At 35.4% G+C, this 23,214-nt stretch overlaps 1 protein-coding gene and 1 long non-coding RNA gene across 2 annotated transcripts in view; both read left to right on the top strand.

The window, feature by feature from the left end:
- The window catches only part of LOC149503077 (uncharacterized), a 193,578-nt gene that overhangs the window by 55,403 nt on the left and 114,961 nt on the right, over positions 1 to 23,214 (top strand). The gene's annotated exons all lie outside the window — the stretch shown is intronic.
- LOC114249128 (uncharacterized) overlaps positions 5,910 to 23,214 on the top strand; it is a 132,266-nt gene continuing 114,961 nt past the window's right edge. The window contains exon 1 of the mRNA XM_028182600.2: positions 5,910 to 6,185. Coding sequence (XP_028038401.2) covers positions 6,116 to 6,185 — 70 coding nt within the window. The 5' untranslated portion in view covers positions 5,910 to 6,115. The remainder of the gene's footprint in view (positions 6,186 to 23,214) is intronic.

Here is a 23,214-nt window from a genome sequence, read left to right as displayed (position 1 = left end):
TCGAAATAATATCTTAAATTGGTAGAATTTACGCTGTAATGTCATGGGGCCGCAAAAATCAAACCTTTCAATGTGAAAGAAACGAAAAAATTTATTACGAATGATAATCCACACTTTCATTTTATAATAATTCTAAATTTGGCTCTGTGTCCCAAATTTCATACACGTGCTTGACAATGATTTTACGATACGACCAATCAAGCACGCCCTTATTACGTATGCAACAAAGTAGGTTTATAGCAGCGCTTCGAAGTTAATGACTTATAAACGGTTATGTTCTAAGTTTTGTTGAACCATCGATGGTTTCGACGACCAATTTCCAGTACAGCTATAATTAATGCGGTATTACTTCCGCCGCGAGCCTAAACAGGCGTTGGAGGACGTAATTATTCGATTTTAATTTCTTTTTTTTATTGGTTAGATGGGTCGACGAGCTCACGGCCCATCTGGTGTTAAGTGGTTACTGGAGCCCATAGACATCTACAACGTAAATGCGCCACCCACCTTGAGATATAAGTTCTTAGGTCTCAGTATAGTTACAATTGAGTTATGATTCAGATAGGAATTAGATGACTGCATATTTATTTATTTACTTGTTGTGACGACAGGTGAACGACCTTATGACGCATCTCGTGCTAAGCGATTATCGGAAATTGTAGACGTCACAATGTGAATTCTACCTTGAGTTCTGAGGTAGAAGTGTTATTATTTTTTTCTATTACAAATAAATAATAGTTTAAAAAAACTAACAAAATACGCTTTTATAGAAAATCCATCTAAAAGTAGAAAATAAATTTTAATAAATTTGAATTAAAAATAGTGTAAGAAAAATGATTTTATTGCAAAAAAGCGAATTGAATTGTCATCGGTCCTTAATAAGTATACCAAATTTCGAGTTAATCTGACGTTTTGAGGGGGGCCAAAATAATGTTCAAAGATTCCGTTACAAACATACATACGTCTGAAACTAATAAAAGCGTATTAAAAACATTGACATCGCGGTAGAAACAGTTCAGTTGCTACATTAACGACATCTCCGGTCTATGCCGACCCAGTTAGCATTTTTAAGATCAAGTTAAGTCAAAACTCATGAACAGATGATGCACTCAGGGTGCTATTCGACGTTACTAGTAGCCACAGGTCAACTTACTCGTGGAAGAGTGTGTAGTGATAGTAGTGATACATAGATAGCTCATAGCATCAGTCTTCGTTGTTTCGCAATTAAGATCAGTTGCGCTCTTGAAGGACTGCCTTAAAAAGTCGAGGTCGAGGCGAGGCGAGGAGCAGCTGTTAGTAAACAGCCCAATTGAGTCCTCGAATTCGCGACCCGTTACGCTAAAACTGAAAAAAGCCTCCGGGTAATCAGAAATCACTCCATCTTAAAAAAAAAGGGTAGGAAAAGTCAGAATCAAAGAGGCACAGGAACTCATCTCTAATATCATCAAAATTTTAAGATTAAATTTAAATTGAAGTTAAATTTTAGTCCACAGAATAGATTATCTAGGAGAATGAAAAGGATTTTTAATAAAATGAAAAACAAAATGATTATTTGTTTCATTAAAATAACCGTATCAGGTTTTCTAATCAGATAAGCTATACCGGAGAAATGGTTGTTACCGTCACATTGAGGCTAGAAATATTTGAGTTTATAACTTAGGTAAAAATATTACTTTATTTACACTAAGTTGCATTGGACGGTATTTTTAAAGTCTACAAAACTAAATGAGTATTGTACATATTTTTGGTATTAAGGTCATGAAATCAGTTTTGAGAATAGCATCTTTACTCGGAAAGCGAACGATTTAAATTTATCGAGATTCTAAATTTAGTCTTTATCGCGTATACTTATTTCGCCACGGACAAAGAACGTACATAATTTTACGTACGTACCAACATTTTTTCATTAAATTTCATTCACTAAAATTGTATTACGCATTAAATTTTAGCTGATCTTTTTAAATACTTATTTAGCATTATTACGTACTTATTTCTAGTCGAAAATAAACTTTCTTAATTAAGAGTGTTTAATGCGAAATACTGTTGTACATGAATTTAGATTTTTTACCGTAGTTTTTATTCAGGTAACTGGTAAAACATTTCTAACACACTGTGTAACATTAGTTGTAAGTACTTACTTAATTCTACTTATGAAGTTGCCATTTTACAATACTGGCCATTTGAAACGTGGTGTATGGTATGGCTGGCAATAAAGTTAAAATTCAAATGAAGTTTATATCAACAATACGGAATTCCGTTTTCAAATTCAGCCGTTTGTTTGTTTGATTAGTGCTTTGCCCACATACATAATATTTGTATCTTTTTAATTAATATGGGCACGATAAAAATCCAATTACCTACTTATGGAATACGAGTTACGTCGCGGTAACAATGCCGCACAAACGGCTCACAACATTAATTACGTGTACCTACTGGGCGAACACTGCAAAGTAACGTACGACTCGTTATTGGTTTGAATGCTTCCGACATAGGAATTTCGATAAAAAAAAAGAACCCTATGGTGACCCGAAAACTAAAGTCAACTACAACAAATTAAAGGCGAAAGTGGAAACTGACGGTACTCAAGCTAGCTCTGAGTTAGCAGCAGCTTAAAAAAAAAGTGTGTGTGTTCAAGTCACTCACGATAGAAGTGAAACTTCTATTAAATAAAAATAATCGTAAGGTTCAACCATTCCGCAGTGCAATGGAGCAGCCTCACTCTTGGGGAACCGCCTGCATGATCACGGTATCCCTACGGCAGGTAAGTATGATTTAGCAAGAGAAATAAGAAAACCTTTATCAACTGTGTAACATCTCGTCACAGCGATTCAGGAATTGTTGAATTTACGTGCAGTGATATCTGTTGATAACAAACTAAATAGAAATAAAAGTATCTCAGGGCGCTCAGAGAGCCACGACAGCGTGCACGGACGTCAAAAACACATTGAACTAGTCGGGGACGCGAGAACGTGTGGAGCGCTTCGTGATTTGTCGGCGCCGCTCGGAGTCGCTTCGGCAAGCCAATCGCGGCACACTTATTTTTTCGTTTCGTTTCATCGAGTTTGAAATCACAACGATTCTAAAGAAGTTTCACTTCAAAAACATGAACTTCATTCACATAAGCGAGTTCCGCACGAACTGAACGCTCACCAGCGCGACGATTTTTTTGTGAATGTTTAATACGGTTTAGAATTAATTATTCAAACAGCTACCATATCCCTTTGCCTTTTGGTCTCATTGAATTCATAGTTACTTCCTATTTAACTCTTAGTACGGTAAAGTATTTATAAAAAACATTTTGTACCTTAAAAATGTTAAAATACCTATTGGTAAGTTTTTATTAACCAAGAAAACAATACGTAATTTACACGAATATTTCTCAAGCAATAGATTTTAGAATAGCTTCCAATTTTAATCTAAATGACATTACACCATTTTGATGTGATTTATAGGCGACAGTGACGACGAATATTTTATTACGGTTTTATGCTTTTTACCAAGTTATTGTGATGTTTGTGAGCGATCGAGACCATCAAAGTAAGAACGTAACACATAATTTAGATTTTTATTAACGACGATCACGACTATACACGTAATGTAACGACACGATAATATAAGGATGCCTTCAACGGTGCGGTTGTTTTTGTTCGGACTTCATGTTTACTGGTGGTAGGACCTCTTGTGAGTCCGCACGGGTAGGTACCACCACCCCGCCTATTTCTGCCGTGAAGCAATAATGCGTTTCGGTTTGAAGGGCGGGGCAGCCGTTGTAACTATAGGTATTGATAACTGGCCTCAACGTTTAAAGGACTGAATTGCAGCCAATGGAGACCACTTCGAATAAGCTTTTTATACTTTAAATTGCTTTATATTTATGTATTAAACTAACACAGTGTAAAAGTAATAAATGTTATTTGCAATAGAATTTTTTTTTCCTTTGTCTCAGTATTTATGGCAAGACTAGGTATACTGAGACCTTAGAACTTATATCGCAAGGTGGGTTACGTTGTAGATGTCTATGGGTTCCAGTAACCACTTAACACCAGGTGGGCTGTGAGGTCGTCCACCCATCTAAGCTATAACTAAAATAAAAAACAGTATTTACATTATTAACATATTTTCTTAGCATGTAGGGTATTGAATATACATATCATTCGTACTATGTACATTTTTATTTGTTTATGGTCAATGAAGAGTATATTTTCTGGTGGTAGGGCTCATTGCGACCCGGCCGGGAACAGTCTTTCAATTTAATTACCGTTTTATTAATTGTGACTCAATCACGGAGGCTTTGAGAGACGTTGGTTTATAATTAATTGAATTAAAGACAAAGGTTTGTGTAAAGACAGTTGGCAAATTATTACAGTTTTCTCACAGACACAGCCTACTGAGTCTCTTGCTAGATCTTCTGAGTGCGCCGCGATTCCGATTCGGTGGTAGATTCTGCGAAGCACTGTTCTTGCTAGGGCTAGTGTTAGCAAATTCTCTCAGGTTAAGCTCAGGTGAGCTCACCTACCAGTTCGAGCGTAGCTGAAATAACCCATTAGACTACTAGCGAAGAGGTAGGGAAAAACAAACAGTTTTTGAAGTTATACTTCTTTAGGCGCGTTATGAAAAATTGATGAGAGTGAAATTTTACGATGCGCGCGCACCGTGACACAAAATTAACAGAATGAAGTTGCCCACTAAATCGCTCATTACAATAGGACCGACGTAACTTGGCGAGTCTGAATATAGCCGCAGGTGAACTTTCCGAACCGTACCGAGAATTACTGAATTTATACGATGTCAAGAAAAGGGATGTCCAATATGCGTGTTTGAGGATGTTGTTTAATCAATTTTTTTTCAAATTGATTAAAATTTAAATAACAAAAAGTAATAAATTTAATAAAAATAAAGTATAGGTAACTTCTTACGCGCGTACATAAGTACACGCACCCTTTTTTTAAATCATATACTTAAATTTTGTTGTTGTAAAAGTCAAAATGATGATTTAGATTAATCATAAAGGAAGCTTGTTCAAAGATGTAATCAAAATGCAGTTTGAAAAGTAATTAATTTATCTACAATGCTGTCTAAAATAGCTTGGTGATAAAAAAAATTCTTATACTTTTCATAGTCATCCGATACTCACAGGGTGTCGAAAGCTGTAGGAAAACCGAATACCTTATCCCATTTCTAGACACGAAATCGAAGTCCCAAACTTTCAAACCAGAACGCAAAACTAGAACTAGCCGGCTTGCTTATATTTATCAATGTCAGCAGTAAATACTCAGAGAATTCTGTTAACCATTACTCTTAGCCATGTATTACGTCAACTATGAGATAAGTAGAAGTGGTGCTATTCCAAACGCGAGAGACTCAAAAAGGTCTACTAAAAAATATGTTGTTATAAACACGAAATACTTATGTTTTTTTATATTTTTTTATTGCTTACATGGTTGGACGAGCTCACAGCCCACCTGGTGTTAAGTGGTGACTGAAGCCCATAGACATCTACAACGTAAATACGCCACCCACCTTGAGATATAAGTTCTAAGGTCTCAGTATAGTTACAACGGCTGCCCCACCCTTCAAGCCGAAACGAATTACTGCTTCACGGCAGAAATAGGCAGGGTGGTGGTACCTACCCGTGCGGACTCACAAGAGGTCCTACCACCAGTAATTACGCAAATTATAATTTTGCGGGTTCGATTTTTATTACACGATGTTATTATATTATGTAATCCGTTTTACCTTTTTCTCTTAGATTAAAAATTAAAAACTTCAAAAATGTTGTTCTTTATTTATAGACTGCGGGCTTTACTAAAAGCACGATCAATTTGCCACGGTTTTTCCGCTACGTGCTACGAAAAAGCTACGACAATTCGAACAATACTGACAAACAATTCAAACATTACGTTCAGTATCGGTCCAACTCTCGGGCAGGAGGGTTGTGTCGCTCTGCACGATCCACGCGATTCCGTATTTACGTACGCGGCATTTCTAATTGAAATCCAATTAAAATACAATGACCCAGTGGCGTTGCGACTTGATAATAAGATAATCGTTGTTCAGTAACGTAATATGTAGTGTTTAGTTGATTGAAAATGTGTTCAGAGGATGTGAGTTCGGAATAATGTTGAGAGAATCCCGATGGCGTTTAGGATTGATGCTCCTGTGCTTTTACACTGTCGATGGATTAATTGGTAATTAATATGAATGTATAGTTAATATTAAAAAAATGTGAGACTCAATAACTCAGTCAAGCAAAAAAATGGCCGTGCGGATTTGGATAAATTTTCGTACAAACATATATTTTAAATTGAGTTACCTACTTTACATATTTTTAATGTGATAAATGACACATTATTATTCCGGGCAACGCCGGCTACGTATGGCTTAATGAATACGATACGTTGCATTATTTTTTAATTATAAATTTTACGCGAGTGAATCCGCAAGAAATTCTTAGTATATCTTGTTTTTTTTTTATTTGGTCTTAAATTAATCGGGAATCACTTTTGAGGTGAATGTTTGTTAAATGCGTTAGTGGCTAGTACTGTCGTGCGTGCTTGTGACGACAGTTGTAAGATCGAGAAGTATTAGAGATTAACATTGCTATAAATCGAATTTAACGTGGAGGCTCTCATTATGAGTAGTCCGTTTTTTTTTCTTTCTTTATTAGAACCATACACCTATTAGGTTAAGTCGGCTAGGAGTCCGTTTAAAGTTTTATTTAAAGCTAATGAATGATCTTGATCAACTCGTTTGAGTAACGTTTTCCTGTGGCGGGAGTCTGTCTCTTCAACAAAGATGTTTGGCATTCGAGAGCTGGGTGTATTTCTTTTTGTCTGTACGTAGTACGTCTCTGGTACCTAAAAATAAGAAATAAGTCGTGGTTTTGATAGTGATACGAATATTTATTAAGCTTACTCTGTTAACGAATGCTCAAGGATATCTGTTCTGGAATGTATTACATAACATTATTGACAGCGTTAGTTTTAAGTCTGGGCGCATATTGTACGCTTCTCTGTCCGGCGTGTTTACGGCGAGTGTCTGGAAACTTTCTGCGTGTGTTCTTTTTTACAAAAGACCGCTTTGCAGATAGACTTTAAGGTTGTTTACTTATCTACGCGATTGGTATTTTTTTTCTACCTGAGCTGATGATCTAGAGAGACCATATCAGCGTATCCTTAACTAGTAGGTGAGCTCACGGGGCTCAAGCCTGACGATGTTGCTAACACGAACCCTAGCAAGAGCCGTGAGACCCACTGAGAAGATTCGGCGAGAAACTCAGTGGGCTGTGTCTGTGAGTTAATTTACTCGCCGAGCCCTTCGTCGCAAGTGACGGGTTCGACGAGAACGATGACCGGAGGTTTGGTAATTTTTTTTTAGCGTTGCTCATGATCGAGGAGTGTGATCACTAATCATCAGACCCTAAGCTCCTCTCACTTCGAAGGAACAATAAAAACACATTACTAAAATTCAAGTGGCCGTCAAACCAATCTAACTTCCAGTTCGATTTCGATTCCCTAGGTGGCTAATTTTCGCAATCTACCCAAAGCCACACCCACACGCGACCACACATAATCACTGAGTCAAATTACGCTTTCGTGTATCAATTATGCGAATGACAAAGTTATTAACCGTGACATAATAGTTAACAGAACAAAGTTTTTCTGCGAGAAGTAGACAACATTCAAAACAACGTGGGCAATGTCTATGTCAATGTCAACGTCTAAGCAATAAAATAATATTTAAAAAAAACTCATGACATTGTATCATGTTATCTATATCTATACTAATACTATATACTATAATATTATAAAGAGGAAAGATTTGTTTGTTTATTTGTTTCGAATAGGCTCCGAAACTACTGGACCGATTTCAAAAATTCTTTTTCCATTAGAAGCCGACATTGTCCCTGATGAACATAGGCTACTTTTTTTAAAAAAAAATATATTTTATTTTTTTGGTTTCATGTGTGTTTTAATGTTTCCGAAGCGAAGCGAGGGCGGGTCGCTAGTTGGTGGTATAAAAGTGTTAGAATAAATAGTTTTTCATTATTTACGTAAAGTATAAATCGTTTTGGCAAAGCACGTATCCCTACTCGAAATAAGATAAGCAATTTCTCTATTATTTTAAATTCTCGGACAGTTTATCCTTACAAATGTCTCAGCAACAAAGGGCTATTTGCCCTGTCGCCTTAAACGAATCTAGGTCGTTTGTAACTTAAAAAACATACTGAGTGATTTATATTATCCTATTTGCTATTTGCTTTAGTAATCAATAATCAATATCGAACTGTTACGATACCCTCTGGTTCCTAGCTTTGCTTCCATCATCGCCTTACCCAAATAGCATCAACACTTATGATCCTTTATTAGAGAACAATCCCCTCCCTATCCAGTCAATCCTATTCCTAATTCAACACGGCACGGTTGCCATTGTCGTGGTAAATCTTTATAGGTACGTGTATTTCATATTAAAATCTTTTTTAAAAAGATCTTTTCTCAATTCCGTATAATAGAACGCTCATCGACGTAGGATTATTTTTACTTCAATTAGTAAAATTAGATTCATAAAAAAATGTCTTCCCCCTGATTGTTAAATCATTTGAAATCCATGGTTTTGTTTAAGCGTCTATTGCAAATTGATGGTAGTACTCGTATGTGAGACTGACACATGTGCTATTTATTGATACAGCTTTCAAAATATTCTTGCTCATTTAGGAACGAATTTCTTACGTACCAATTGTACTTAAGTTATAACTCACCTATCCGCTGGTCTGATATGGTAAATACGCTCACCGGCCAGCCAATAACCGGGTCTATAAAGACCGCCGAGGATAGAAAGACGTAAGGAAGTAAAGTGCATCGAGTGGTGATCATTTTAAACTAAACACGACCTTCAGCAATAAAGAGACCGACTCACCGACCGACCGCAAAATTATAATTTGCGTAATTACTGGTGGTAGGACCTCTTGTGAGTCCGCGCGGGTAGGTACCACCGCCCTGCCTATTTCTGCCGTGAAGCAGTAATGCGTTTCGGTTTGAAGGGCGGGGAAGCCGTTGTAACTATACTTGAGACCTTAGAACTTATATCTCAAGGTGGGTGGCGCATTTACGTTGTAGATGTCTATGGGCTCCAGGAATCATTTAACACCAGTTGGGCTGTGAGCTCGTCTACCCAGCTAAGCAATGAAAAAAAAAAAACAGACGGAGAAGAATAATTCTTGCCTAAACTTCGATTCCCGTCTCCTTAGCAGAAACGCATTTACATTTGACAGGCGTGGAATATTCCCGAACTCTCTTGCCTAGTTGTCGAGTTTACTCTGCTCCGAGATTAGTTGGAGAGACAGCGCGCTGACAAATTTATGTTAAACGCGTTATTGTTGGGTCGCATTTAGTACTGCGCTTAGCCATAATTAACTATAATAGTGGTCCCACGGTAGTCGAAATTCGACTATAATTAATTGAAATTATAAGTTTAACATTGTTATGAGTCTATTGTCAATTTTAGCTTCTATAATCACAGATTCCACCAAGACTACCACTTTGGACAAATATTGATAAAGACAAACAATATTCAATCTATTCTCGATTTGGCCCTAAACTTTAAGCAATAAGAAAAGTTTGACAATAACATAGAGTATATATGCGTGTGTGTGTTAAATACACGGTAGTGTGTGTAATGTTTTTATTATTGATTTAATGTATTTTTTGTGTATAGGTAATTTAAAAAAATATTAACATTCTGCATTCCTTCTCTAAGTTCTCTAAAAGTGTGAGAAATTTCATACTCCTCCGTCCGCGCAATTTTCGTAAAAAGGGGTACAAAGTTTCTGCTTCACGTATTAATATATAGATTTAGATAATATCATTATAATATTGTTTGTAAATGGTTAGCGTAAGACACAAAATCTAAATGAAAATAATGCAATGATATTTAATAGTCTAGTCCGCTGGATGCATGACCCATCGTTGTGGCGAGGCTTGGGGAGCTAACTCTATGTCCTGCAGTGGACGTCTGTGGGCTGGAAGATAAATTGTGCGGTATTTTATTATTATTTTGTTTGCATATATGGTTGAACGATCTCACAGCCCATATACATGGGCTCCGGAAACCACTTAACAATCAAGGTGGGTCAAGGTGGGTCACTTAACAATCATTTACGTTGTGGACGTATATCCACAACGTAAATGCGCCACCCACCTTGAGATATGAGTTCTAAGGTCTCAGTATAGTTACAACGACTGCCCCACCCTTCAAACCGAAACGTATAACTGCTTCACGGCAGAAATAGGCAGGGTGGTGGTACCTACCCGTGCGGACTCACAAGAGGTCCTACAATCAGTAATATATAAAAATATTCGATATTAATGAAAAGTAAAATTTTGCAGACACTGATCACACTTCGATTGCGCAACTTTTGCATCGTTTCCTCTTGTTCGCTTAGCTAAAGCGACCTTAATGGGAACGAAAGCTAAATTAGTGAGCTTGTTTTCGGAGCACATTCGTAAAAACCGGGTTTATTTATAAAATATTAATTTTTTTCAAAGAGAATGTTGCATTTTTTTAAGGTGGTGGTACCTACCTGTGCGGACACACAAGAGGTCCTACCACCAGTAAATTTAATAAAATGTTTTTTTTTCTGTATTCGCGTAACTCAGATGAAATTGGTTACCTGAAGCCGATCATTGTGAAGCGTTTAGAGCATAATGTGCTGTTTTTTTTTTAAGTTATGTATTAGAAGAATATTGAGTTGTAAAAATATTTTTTTCGGTAGATAGTTAGATTATCACACTGTCTAGTTTTAAGTGGTGGTTCATAAATATTACAACGGTGCCACCACCCCCAACCTTGAGACACGAGGTCAAATTCACAATTATACTGGATTAGAGCGAGGACACTGTAATTCTCGTACATCTTTTTTTTTTGTAGGCTCAGGTTTTTAGGTAAAAGGTTCAAATACAGTTTTCACTCATTAGATACGAGTTAAACAAATAAAATTACAGAAAATTAAAAGACAATTATTTTTAATTTAGGCCTTACGACTTAAGATTGATCCTTACGAAATCGACAGACCTCAAGCGTATATATAGTTGGGCTCTTTTCTTCCTAGCTATTCTTAATAACCGTAACCTTGAGATGCGATTTTTACACCAACGTCTGCTTAAGGTCGGGAGACGACAGATCTACCTGTACCCTTGGAACATAGGAGCTCTTGATTGAGATTATTTACCAGCGCACTGTCTGTTTAAAAAATTACGTTTGATTGTTCCCCTGGCGTTTGTAACGTCCATGAGCAACACTAACCGCTAAATATCAGTGTGCTTAGTGCGAGTTTTTTAACGTTCTCGATAGCGTAAAAGTTAGCTCATATTTGTATGGAATGAGATCGTTTGCCTACGTTTGCCGCTAGGGGCGCTGTTCCAACTGCATAAAAAATTCGCACTAAGCACACAGGTGGACTGTTCATTCGTCTGTCATCCATGGAATTAATAAAAACGGAATTAAAAATACTTGAAGTTCAATAGTTTGTCAGATCAAGCTCTAAAACGCCAAATTTCAAACATAATGTTGCTAGTTGTTAAAATTTTTAGATAAATAAAGTAAATTAAATTACTTTAAAATTAAAATGGCGATTGCATGCAGCAGAGATGCGAATGTTGCGATGGATGTGTGGAGTAACGAGAATGGATAGAATACGGAATTAATATGTTAGAGGAAGTCTGAAAGTGGCACCAGTGACAGAGAAGCTGAGAAGTGCGCGTTTGGGATGGTATGGACATGTGATGAGACGAAATGAAAATGAGGTTGGTAAGAGAGTGTTAACTATGAATGTGGAAGGATATAGAGGAAGAGGTAGACCTAAGAAGAAATGGATGGATTGCGTGAAAGACAGGGTAAGAAGGGACTGAGCGAAGAAATGGTATATGATAGAAGAGTAGGTATGGAAGGAGAAAACATGTTGCTCCGACCCCAGGTGACTAGGAAAAGAGCAGGAGAATGATGAATGATGACTTTTAAATTATAACTTCAGTTTCTATGACAGCTGTATAACAAAGAAACATCATTATTTCATCACACCGTGATCCCATAAAAAACACAATACATAAAGTTTTCTCCCTACAAACTAACTAATATACAAATCATAGGCACAGCTTTCGTTTTAAAAAAAAATACCCCATTGGCTAAGCGGCCTTCTGTCGGGGTTTTATGCGAAATTATCGTGTGCGAATTTCACCCTCGGGGGATGAATGCTAAGGGTGAGACGTTCGATATGTCGCTAACTATTATGTTCCGAAATTGATTATGAGGTTGATTTATTTTGAGGTTGTAAAGTTTGTTACACAAATTCTTACAACGTTTTGGAACGAAGTTCCTCATGGGACGATGCGGAAAGGTACCCTAACTGGGAAAAAACGTCCGTAGCGTAAGATTAGTAATGCACACAATGTACGACTTAACTTTGTAATAACGTAAAAAATACATATTTTTTTATCATTCATTGACCACGATCTCAGAGCGTTCGTTTGCGCAACACACTAACTCTTATGCAAACAACCGTGAATGAAGTGTACCATAATAAGTTCGCACGTTACTGAATGACGTATCGTGGGCTGTTGCGAAACCTCCAGTTTTATTTTTTTTATACCTCGAATAGAACTTAAAATTAATATTTTTACAATAAGGAACTCCGTCCCTATCCGGTGTCCCACGACACCACACATATTTTTTTTTAATTTCTGCTTGGGATGTGTTTATCCCAAATTATAACTACATAATATTTAAATTATGCTATGTTAAAAAATTATACTTCTATCTAATTATAATTATACTTCTATCTAATTATAATTATACTTCTATCTAATTATAATTATACTTCTATCTAATTATAATTATACTTCTATCTAATTATAATTATACTTCTATCTAATTATAATTATACTTCTATTTAAATTATAATTATACTTTTATCTAATTATAATTATACTTCTATCTAATTATAATTATACTTCTATCTAATTATAATTATACTTCTATCTAATTATAATTATACTTCTATTTAAATTATAATTATACTTTTATCTAATTATAATTATACTTCTATCTAATTATAATTATACTTCTATCTAATTATAATTATACTTCTATCTAATTATAATTATACTTCTATCTAATTATAATTATACTTCTATCTAATTATAATTATACTTCTATCTAATTATAATTATACTTCTATTTAAATTATAATTATACTTTTATCTAATTATAATTATACTTCTATCTAATTATAATTATACTTCTATCTAATTATAATTATACTTCTATTTAAATTATAATTATACTTCTATCTAATTATAATTATACTTCTATCTAATTATAATTATACTTCTATATAATTATAATTATACTTCTATCTAATTATAATTATACTTCTATCTAATTATAATTATACTTCTATCTAATTATAATTATACTTCTATCTAATTATAATTATACTTCTATTTAAATTATAATTATACTTCTATCTAATTATAATTATACTTCTATCTAATTATAATTATACTTCTATTTAAATTATAATTATACTTCTATCTAATTATAATTATACTTCTATCTAATTATAATTATACTTCTATTTAAATTATAATTATACTTCTATCTAATTATAATTATACTTCTATCTAATTATAATTATACTTCTATTTAAATTATAATTATACTTCTATCTAATTATAATTATACTTCTATCTAATTATAATTATACTTCTATCTAATTATAATTATACTTCTATTTAAATTATAATTATACTTCTATCTAATTATATTATCATATAATAGGAGGATCTTCTGAAAAGGTGTCGATTCTTTAACTACTTTCACGCTTATAATTAAAACATGTAGTTTTCATAAATTAATAAATATGTAATTAAATTAGGACTGAAGAATTTCGACATACATTTCAGTATTTTCAAGGCGATTTTTTTTTGCTTATGTGGCCGGACGAACTCCCATTGCTGTTCGTTAGTCTCGCTAAAACTCGAGAACGGCTGGACCGATTTGGCTAATTTTGGTCTTGAATTATTTCTGGAAGTCCAGAGAAGGTTTAAAAGGTCGATAAATATGAAAATGCTCGGAATTAAATAAAAATAACAATTTTGTTTTTCCTTTGATGTGTCTCCCGTCTGAGTCTCACCTGGTATTAAGTGGTTACTGTAGCCCATATACATCTACAACGTAAATGCCGACACCTAAATTTGGACATCAGTTCTGAGGTCTCAGTTTTTACAGTACAACGGCCGCCCTACTCGTCAATCCGAAACACATTACTGCTTCACGGCAGAAATAGGCGTACTGATGATCCGTGCAGTCTCACAAGACTTGAAAAATTGGCACACGTATCAAGGATCGATGCAAATACAAGTATATTATAATTTTGTATTTGCATCGATCATGGCTAAGATCATCAGGTTGGAAACAATGATAATTTAATAACATTTTTTGACTTGATTATTTTTGTTTTTAAACAATATTTATCTATTACGTAAACAAAAACATTTCAAATATCTTTTGATCAAGAAACTGTTTCTACCTTTGAAATAAATGACATTGCTTTAACTTAAAGTTCAAAATCGCTTAATTTACTTATATTTCACGGTGCGATCGTATTAATGTGAATGCGTTTATTAAAGTTATCGAAATCTGTAATTTAACTACAATGAACTGTTTTTAATTCTTAATGCAACATTAATTTTATTTTTATAACAAACAGATTTGTGGCTTTGTCACTGAAAATTTAATGGGTAATTTCTTTAATGCGTTTTTTTAAAGTCATTTTAGTAATTCTAATTATCTAGTTAATTCATTGACTGTCAACAATTTTTTATATTGTTTTACTAAATTTAATTACGTATATTCAAAAATCTATTTAAAACTATACGTTTTGTATCAATTTTGTTTTACAGCGTCTTAGTATTTTAACAGTTTTATTTTACGTAAATACAATTTAAGGTGACAGGCAATTTATCAGTAGCGAATAGGGTTGTCGAGGTGCGATAGAGTGCCCGTACACGAGGCAATGTTGCCAGCGGTGTAACGATTGATTAATCGTTTCACATTTCGATTTTGTACTAGAACGTTTGATAACGATTATCACCATTTACTTTTATGGGTCAACCATTAGCTTTTACGACACGTACTTAAGTTAGGAACGCGGTACGATGAACGATTGTATAGGAAAATATTCGAAGTAAATTTACGAATACGTATTTTGTATTTTAATTCGAGATATTATTGATGTAGTATTCATTATCGTTTGTGAATTTTTTCTGAAATTTCTAACCTTAAATTTCAAGTTAATTTTTTTAATTTAAATTTGTCAAAATATTCTCGCCTAATCACGTAAACGAGAGACCTGTAAAGTATTAATCAAATTTAAACATATTTATGGTTAGGTGATACTGAAAATAAACCGTTCCTAAAATAAAGCTGGAATCAAAGTTTGTAAGACTGGCCTACAGTAATCATTTTGGTAAACAGAAAATAACAAACTGCTCCACGTAGGTACATACGAATTTCCCGGTCCTATTTCTTGCCAATTATTGAATTTAATTTCCATTTCTATATACCTAAGCGTTGTTTCGTACGTGACCTGAAATATAAAGTGAAAGGTCCTCAGAAAATTAGGAAATCTGTCAAGTCCATGTTATTATAATGGAGATTTCACATCCGCCAGGGACGCTGTTCCAACTCCATACAAATTTGAGTTATTTTTACGCGATCGAGAAGTTAAAAAACTCGCACTAAGCACACTGATATTCGGTATGTCTGTTTCAATACACACTACAAATTTCACTTCTTTACATGTATGTATGTAAAAAGCACGTGTATTTTCACGCATGATCCTTTCAATTCAGAGGCCGTGTTAGGTCAGGCAGTTAAAATAAATATTTAACGCTGGGGCTCCCGAGTGATCTCCCATGGGTCTGTAACTGGGGGACGTAAATTTGGACTTGTACTTTGAAATGCAATAATTTAACGGGTTGTAATTAATATGTAATTTAAAAGATAGGTTGTTTCTGTTGTCAAAAGAACAGTATCGCATTGAACAGTGTATTCCCTCATAATTATTTATTATAAAAAATATGTATTTGAGTACAGCGTGAGTTAGCAAGATACAATTATTGTTGTTCGCAATTTACGATCATGATTGTCATATAGTATTTTTTGTTGTTAATTCTATAAAAGGAAGCATACTGTACTTTCGTTATAGCAACTTGCGGGGACTGTGTATTAATGAAAAAAAAGCGTTAATTAAGAAGGAAGTGGATAATCCATTATTTGCTGAAGAGTTTCCTGACACGTCCAATTTTCAAAGAAAAAAGTTATGAATAAGCAATTTCAAAGCAACCATTCTTATCATGCAACATCACTGGGTCAAAGGCGCGTTCACTCGGACCCCGACGATCCGACATTACTACGAGTATATTACATTTAACCTTACGTAATATATTCAGTAGTCTTTTGGTAAAAATATCTCGATAACCGTAATATTAAGTGCTAATATATTCGTCTGTCAAAATTATATTAGCAAATTATGTTGGCTAATAATTTAGCGCGAAACTCTGACCAGGAGAATCAGAACAAAAAAATCTTCCCTTTTTGCGAGTCATAGACAAAATGAAGACTATTTTTACGATTGAAGCTCGCGTTTACTATATTCATTTTGTTAATTAGGACGTTTCGAACATATAAAATTTTTCATTGTCACTAAAAAGTCTAAGCTGCTATTCGTCGGTATATGAATATTGTGCTGATCTAATCTTATTCACAATTATTAATTCATCGTTTCTTGGTCGACTTCTTTCTTTTCAAGGAAAATTATGGGAAATGTCAGTTGGCAGGCAGCGGCTTGGCTCTGCCTCTGGCATTGCTGAAGTCCATGGGCTACGGTAATTACTCACCTTCAGGTGGGCCTTATGTTCATCTGCCTACAAGGGCAATAAAAAAAAAACTAGAAAAAACGTAATAAAAAAATGAGACGACGACATGGTTCAATATTTGTTTATGTATAATGGAAACAGATCTATCGTCCCTTCTCTAGACTAGAGTGTAAGAGGGTGGAACCCTCGACGTATTTGTACAAAGAATTGATTCGTACAGCTTCCCTGAGGTATCTACAAGTGAGTAGCTTGTGTTGACGTTCATTGTTCTCAGGAGTCCTGGCAGACGCAATACGAAATCACTGTACATACGTAGGATTTTATTTCCTGTCACTTAAGTGTATTGCAACGACAAGTGATTAAAATGCGAACTATTGATAATACTATGCATTTCAGTTTGAAGCAAATAGCTCACTTGGTTGAACAAAAAACATAATTTGTGAAAGTCTCTATTGCAATGAGGAAAAAAAATACAAATACGTAAATAAAAAAGTCATAAATGAACTTGGGTATTTTTTTATTTTCGTAACATTTCGTTTTAGAAAAAAAACATTCAGTAAAGTTCTAGAATACTATCAACAAAATAAAAATATTCAACTTTAATGTTTGTGTAGTATAGAACGTAACATAAATTTGCAACAGTGATTATTATGTTAGTTGGCCTGTTCACATTGATTGCATTTAATTTCGTGTCATTATAAGGGTTTGCCTGAAACTATTGAAGTAATTGGACCGCTTTGCTGCTTACAAATATCTCATAATGAGTAGGAGCAACATAGGGGCTTCGAACACTACCTAAAATTAAGAGATTCCTTTAAGTCAATCTAAAAGCGTCCTTAACACAAGGTCACAAAGTCTTTATAAATAAAAATCTGCAATATGTAGATGTCATAAAGCCACTTCTGCTTGACCTTTAATTTTCCTCGATTCTGGCCAGTCGCCAACTAAATCAAAGGATTGGCGGATCAATAGTTACTGGTGCATCTAAACAGAGTTGTTTTGAACGGTTGTCATGGCAACTGTTAATCTGTCTCGCGAATATAGGGTGTATGTGAGAGTGAAATGACTATATGTATTTCATGTGTGTTAGAAAGAGAGGGGCGGTGGGGTAGAATGATGCAGTGCGCATTTGCGTTCGCGCTCGGTTAAATTGGATTAGTGCGCCTTTTGGATGCATGAGCGATCGACGAGGAGAACATTCTAGCGATCTGTGATATTTGTATCAATAAAAAACAACATGATCAAATATTTTAGTAGAAATCACAATATATAGGTGAATATTTTTTTTGATTTGTTAAAAAGCGTATTGAATTGCTTTTCATAAACAAATCCATTCTTTGAAATGAATGAACTAAAGAGGAATATTATAATGTTTGTAACATTTCAAAATAAAAGTAGAATTTCGCGATTCTATTTTGGGTCGTGACGTCATAGCCTGTCTCAAGAACGCGTCAACGTTCTTTCCAACTTTTACTTGTGTGCGCGACGTATGGTGTCAATTTTCATTTTCGTCTTGTTTTTTATTAAATAGGTCATCTCTAGTATTTTTTAACAAAGCGTGGAATCAAAGAGAGTTTATTCTGGCTACTATCCACGGTGTGTTTCCAGAGAGCAACTTTGCCTCATACCACTCGTCTGTGGAAAGAACTTCATCGTAATTCCCGAACGCAATAACCTATCCTTCTTCAAATGAGACCGGAAAAGAGATTCAACGGTTCAACTGTGCTCCTTCGCTTTTAGCGATAAGACCGCCTATTGTACAAATGTATCTGCTTTTTTTTATTGTTTTTGAATGTAAATTGTGTTTTGGTGAGCAATAAAGTGTATTCTCTCTCTCTCTCTCTCCTTACATTGCTGATGTCCGCGAATAAAGTAGTCGTAGTAGTAGTAGAGAGAGTAGAAAAGAGTCTAGTGTTGCTGTAGAATTCCTTTGGGCTTCGTAACATTTCGGTTTACACTGTGTTAGTGCTGCACGGTGTTCACATGTAGATTCCACATCATAAACCTTACTATAGAGAAGTTCCAATTGTATTAGATGAAGAACACACAGGAGTCTAGATGGGTATCTTTAAATTAATACGTGAAGCATAAACTTTGTACCGCTTTTTACGAAAATTGCGTGGACAGAGGACTATAAACTTTCCCACACTTATAAAGAATATAGAGAAGAAGTGCAGAATGTTAATATTTTTTTAATTGTGCATAAAAAATAAAAAAATATATTACACACACTAGCATGTATTTTTACGCAACACATATTTGTTATTGCTTTTGTTATTGTTTAAAGTCTGTGGTCAAATTGAGAATAGATTATTAATGTTTGTCTTTAATATTATTTGACTACAGTGTATGTAGTCTTGGCAAAATCTGTGATTAGAAGTATAAATAGCCTTTGACAATACAACCATAATAATGTTCAAACTTAAAATTTCAATTAATTATAGTCGACTAATTGCTGTTGCTAATTCTCCTAGAATCGAAACAAATCTTTCGGTTCTTTATCGCGCGTATCTTTCTTATAAAAGAGCGTAAGTTCGAAACTAGACACTCGAGCAGGCTTTAATTGATGAAAGTTTGAAAACAATTAACGATTTTGTCCACCAATTCGAATTAAACGTTGAGAACTTAGAAGCTATGATTTTCTCGTGTGTTATAGGTACCTGAATAAAATATAAGCCAAGATAATCTTGTGTTTTATTCGGTTTTCGTCAGTGAAAATTAAACATAATGAATATTTGCTTTAAGGTTGAATGTTGCGTATTTTTATTTTCGCTAACGTTTCGAATATTTTATTTTTTGTGGTCACGTGGACGACTATTATAGTATCCATTTGAATATTGTGCAAAATATTAGACATTTGAATATTGTGCAAAATAGCGTTTATTTTAATTCTGCTAAAAAAAGTCTGACTATTAGTACTGTCCCTATTGCGATGGGTGCACGGAACTATGTCTCTGACAGATAGTACTGCCGTGTGTGACCGCGTGTGTACATTGCCATTCGCCGTCTACAGAATTGTCCTTGATTTAGTTAACATTCACGATGGTAATTTAATTAGTTCTGTCTCCATTTTTATAGTTTACTAGCTGATCCGGCAAACGTTGTTTTGCCATATATAAGATTTCTAAGGAATTTCTAGTGCAGAAAAAAATAAAAAACAAAATCTCATTCAACCACATAATGCCTCATTATAACAAAAAATTACCCTCAGACACAGCCCACTGAGTTTTTTTTTTTTGTTTGTTTTTATTCTTTGTTTGTACACACTGTTAATATAATACAGTAATTGCTATAAGATATAAAAAATGGCGAGCTTAACTCAATAATTGAGTTATCTACCAGCTAACCGTTCTCAAAGAAGGAAAGCTTTACATGAGTGGGTAGATGAGTACAATCTAATTAATTTAATTATTTATACTATAGACATTAACAATAAAAATAATAAAAATAAACACTAATACATAATATATCAAACTATATACATACACAATTACACACATAAATATATACATACACGTACATATATAATGAAATACATAAAATAAATACATATAAATAATACTAAATTGATAGATAATGCTCCTTTAATGCCTTCCTGAAAACTTCAAGTGAGGGACTTGCACGGATTGAGTGTGGAACTGAGTTCCACAGACGCACAGAGTGCACAGTGAACGAACCACCGTAGCGGCTGGAGGAGTGAGGGGGAAAATTAAGGAGAAGGGATCTACTTGTACGACAGGGTATACCACGGGGCATCTGGTCCTCGAAGCGCTCACGGAGGTACTGGGGAACAGCTGGGTTATTGAGGATGTTGAACAGCATACATAAAACATGTACATCACGGCGAAGTCGGATAGGCAACCAATTAAGTTGTGATCTGTACTGCGAGACATGATCATATTTGCGTAAACCAAAAATAAAGCGTATGCATACATTTTGTAACCTTTTCAGTTTGTTCCATAGCTCCTCCGCGGCGTCGAGGAAACAGACATCCGCATAGTCAAGGAGAGGAAGCATAAGGGATTGGGCCAGGGTGACTTTAGCTTCAAAGGGCAAGAAACGCTGAAGACGCTTGAGAGACTGAAACGTGCAATGCACTTTCCTGCTAACTAAATTTATCTGACTGGACCAAGAGAGATGACAATCAAGAACGATACCTAGGTTTTTTGCTGTTTTAGAATAAGCGATTGGAATTCCATCTAGCGTCACAGGGAGCAAATTAATGTGGTCAATCGTATTGTACCTATAGGAACTACCAATTACTATGACCAGTGATTTTGATGGATTCACAAGAAGTCCAAAAGATTTAGCCCAAGCACTAATTCTACCAAGATCTCCATTGATTTCAGCAATAGCTAGAGCAACATCATCAGCTTTAAAATGTCTATAAATCTGCAAATCGTCAGCGTAGAGATGGTAGTGAGAAGTTAGCACCTGAGTGATTTCGTTAATAAAAATAGAGAAAAGGAGAGGAGATAGTACGCCACCTTGAGGTACACCCACAGTTAAATCACACCATTTCGATGTAGCATCATCAGAGCGGACACATTGCGAGCGTCCCCGAAGATAAGATTCAAACCAGGTTAGAGCAAGTGGAGATACATTAAGAGATCCAAGGATACTTAGAAGGATGTCAAAGTCTACTGAGTTAAAAGCACTGCTGAAGTCCAATAAGGTCAACACGGTTAGCTGCCCCACATCAATCGCGTGGCGAATGTCGTCGGTGACCTTGAGCAATGCAGTGACCGTGCTGTGGCCTTGGCGGAAACCAGACTGAAAAGAGTTGAGGAGATTGTTTTTATTAAGATAGACAGTGAGCTGTCTTTGGACTAAACCCTCCAAGACTTTAGAGAGAATGGGAAGTATTGAGATTGGACGAAACTGAGAAAAAGAGGAAGGATTAGGGACCTTAGGAAGTGGGAGAACATGAGCCTTTCTCCAGCTACTTGGGAATGAGCCTTTTGAGAGAGAGAAGTTAAGAATATATGTAATGATAGGGATAAGCTCATCTACAAGCAGGAGGATCATCTGAAGGTGAATCCCATCCTCACCCACAGCCCTAGTGGAAATAGAAAGGATGGATCTCTTAACGTCACACTCTGTAACCGGAGTGAAAGTAAAAGGAGTGCACATGGGTAAAGGCCTTTTGGAAAGTTGTAAAAGTGTAGATGACTTAGTACTGTCATTAAGAATAATGGGAGCTTGAGAGAAATGCTTATTTAAAGCGTCGAGGTTAATAGTAAAGGAAGTTTCTTTTAAGTGTTTGCCAATGCCTAGTGAATTAAGGAATTTCCAGATTTGGCATGTGTTCAGACCTTCTAGGGAGCTATGAATATGGCGTCTTTTGGCATCTCTACACATCCGATTGCAACGATTACGAAGTTTCTTGTAAGTTATAAGATTGTCTTCCGTTGGGAGCTTTTTGTATCTGCGTTTAGCCTTATCTCTTCTGGCCATCATCCGCTTAATTGAGTCGGATAACCAAGGCAAGGGTAACTGTTTAACTCTGACACGTCTGATGGGAGCATGGTTATCATAAAGAAGCGAGATATTTTTATTGAAAGAAAGAACCATGTCATCAACTGTGTCAGAGCCGAAGACAGTCGACCAGTCAACATTCCTCGCGTCAGCCCGCAATCGCTCCATGCCTATACCCTTGAAGCTACGAAGGAAAAGGTATTTGGGTTTGGGCTTAGGAGGACGAATCTTATAGGAGAGATAAATTAAGGAAGAAAAAGGAGCCGATAGTTGTCCGTGCGTAGCAACCATGTTGGATTCAGAAACAATAATTAAATCCAGAAGGGAGTGGTCTTGATATTGAGGTGCACGGTGTGTAGCTGCAAGAGGGAGGATATTTAAGTTGAGAGAAGTAACTACCGCACGAAGTTTCTCAGCACGGCTGTCAGATTTCAGAAGGCAGGTGTTAAAATCACCAAGAATTATTGTATGATCATAAAGGGGGGAAATAGGGAATAGGGAAATAGGGGGAAAAAGGGGATCATAAAGGGAGTTTCTCGCCAGATCTTCTCAGTGGGTCGCGTTTCCGATCCGGTGGTAGATTCTGCGAAGCACGGCTCTTGCTAGGGTTCGTGTTAGCAACGTCGTCAGGTTTGAGCCCCGTGAGCTCACCTACTAGTTAAGGTTCCGCTGGTATAGCCTCTCAAGGCTATCAACTGAGGTAGGAAAAAAAAACATAAAAAACAAACAAAAAAATTCCAAAAAATTAAAAAATAATGCAAGGGGTGGACAGCCCTTATCACTTAGGGGTATGAAAAATAGATAG

The sequence above is a fragment of the Bombyx mandarina genome, chromosome 04 (genome assembly GCF_030267445.1).
Source record: "Bombyx mandarina strain Sakado chromosome 04, ASM3026744v2".
Taxonomy (NCBI): Eukaryota; Metazoa; Arthropoda; class Insecta; order Lepidoptera; family Bombycidae; genus Bombyx; species Bombyx mandarina.
This window is presented reverse-complemented; position numbering and strand designations above follow the sequence as displayed.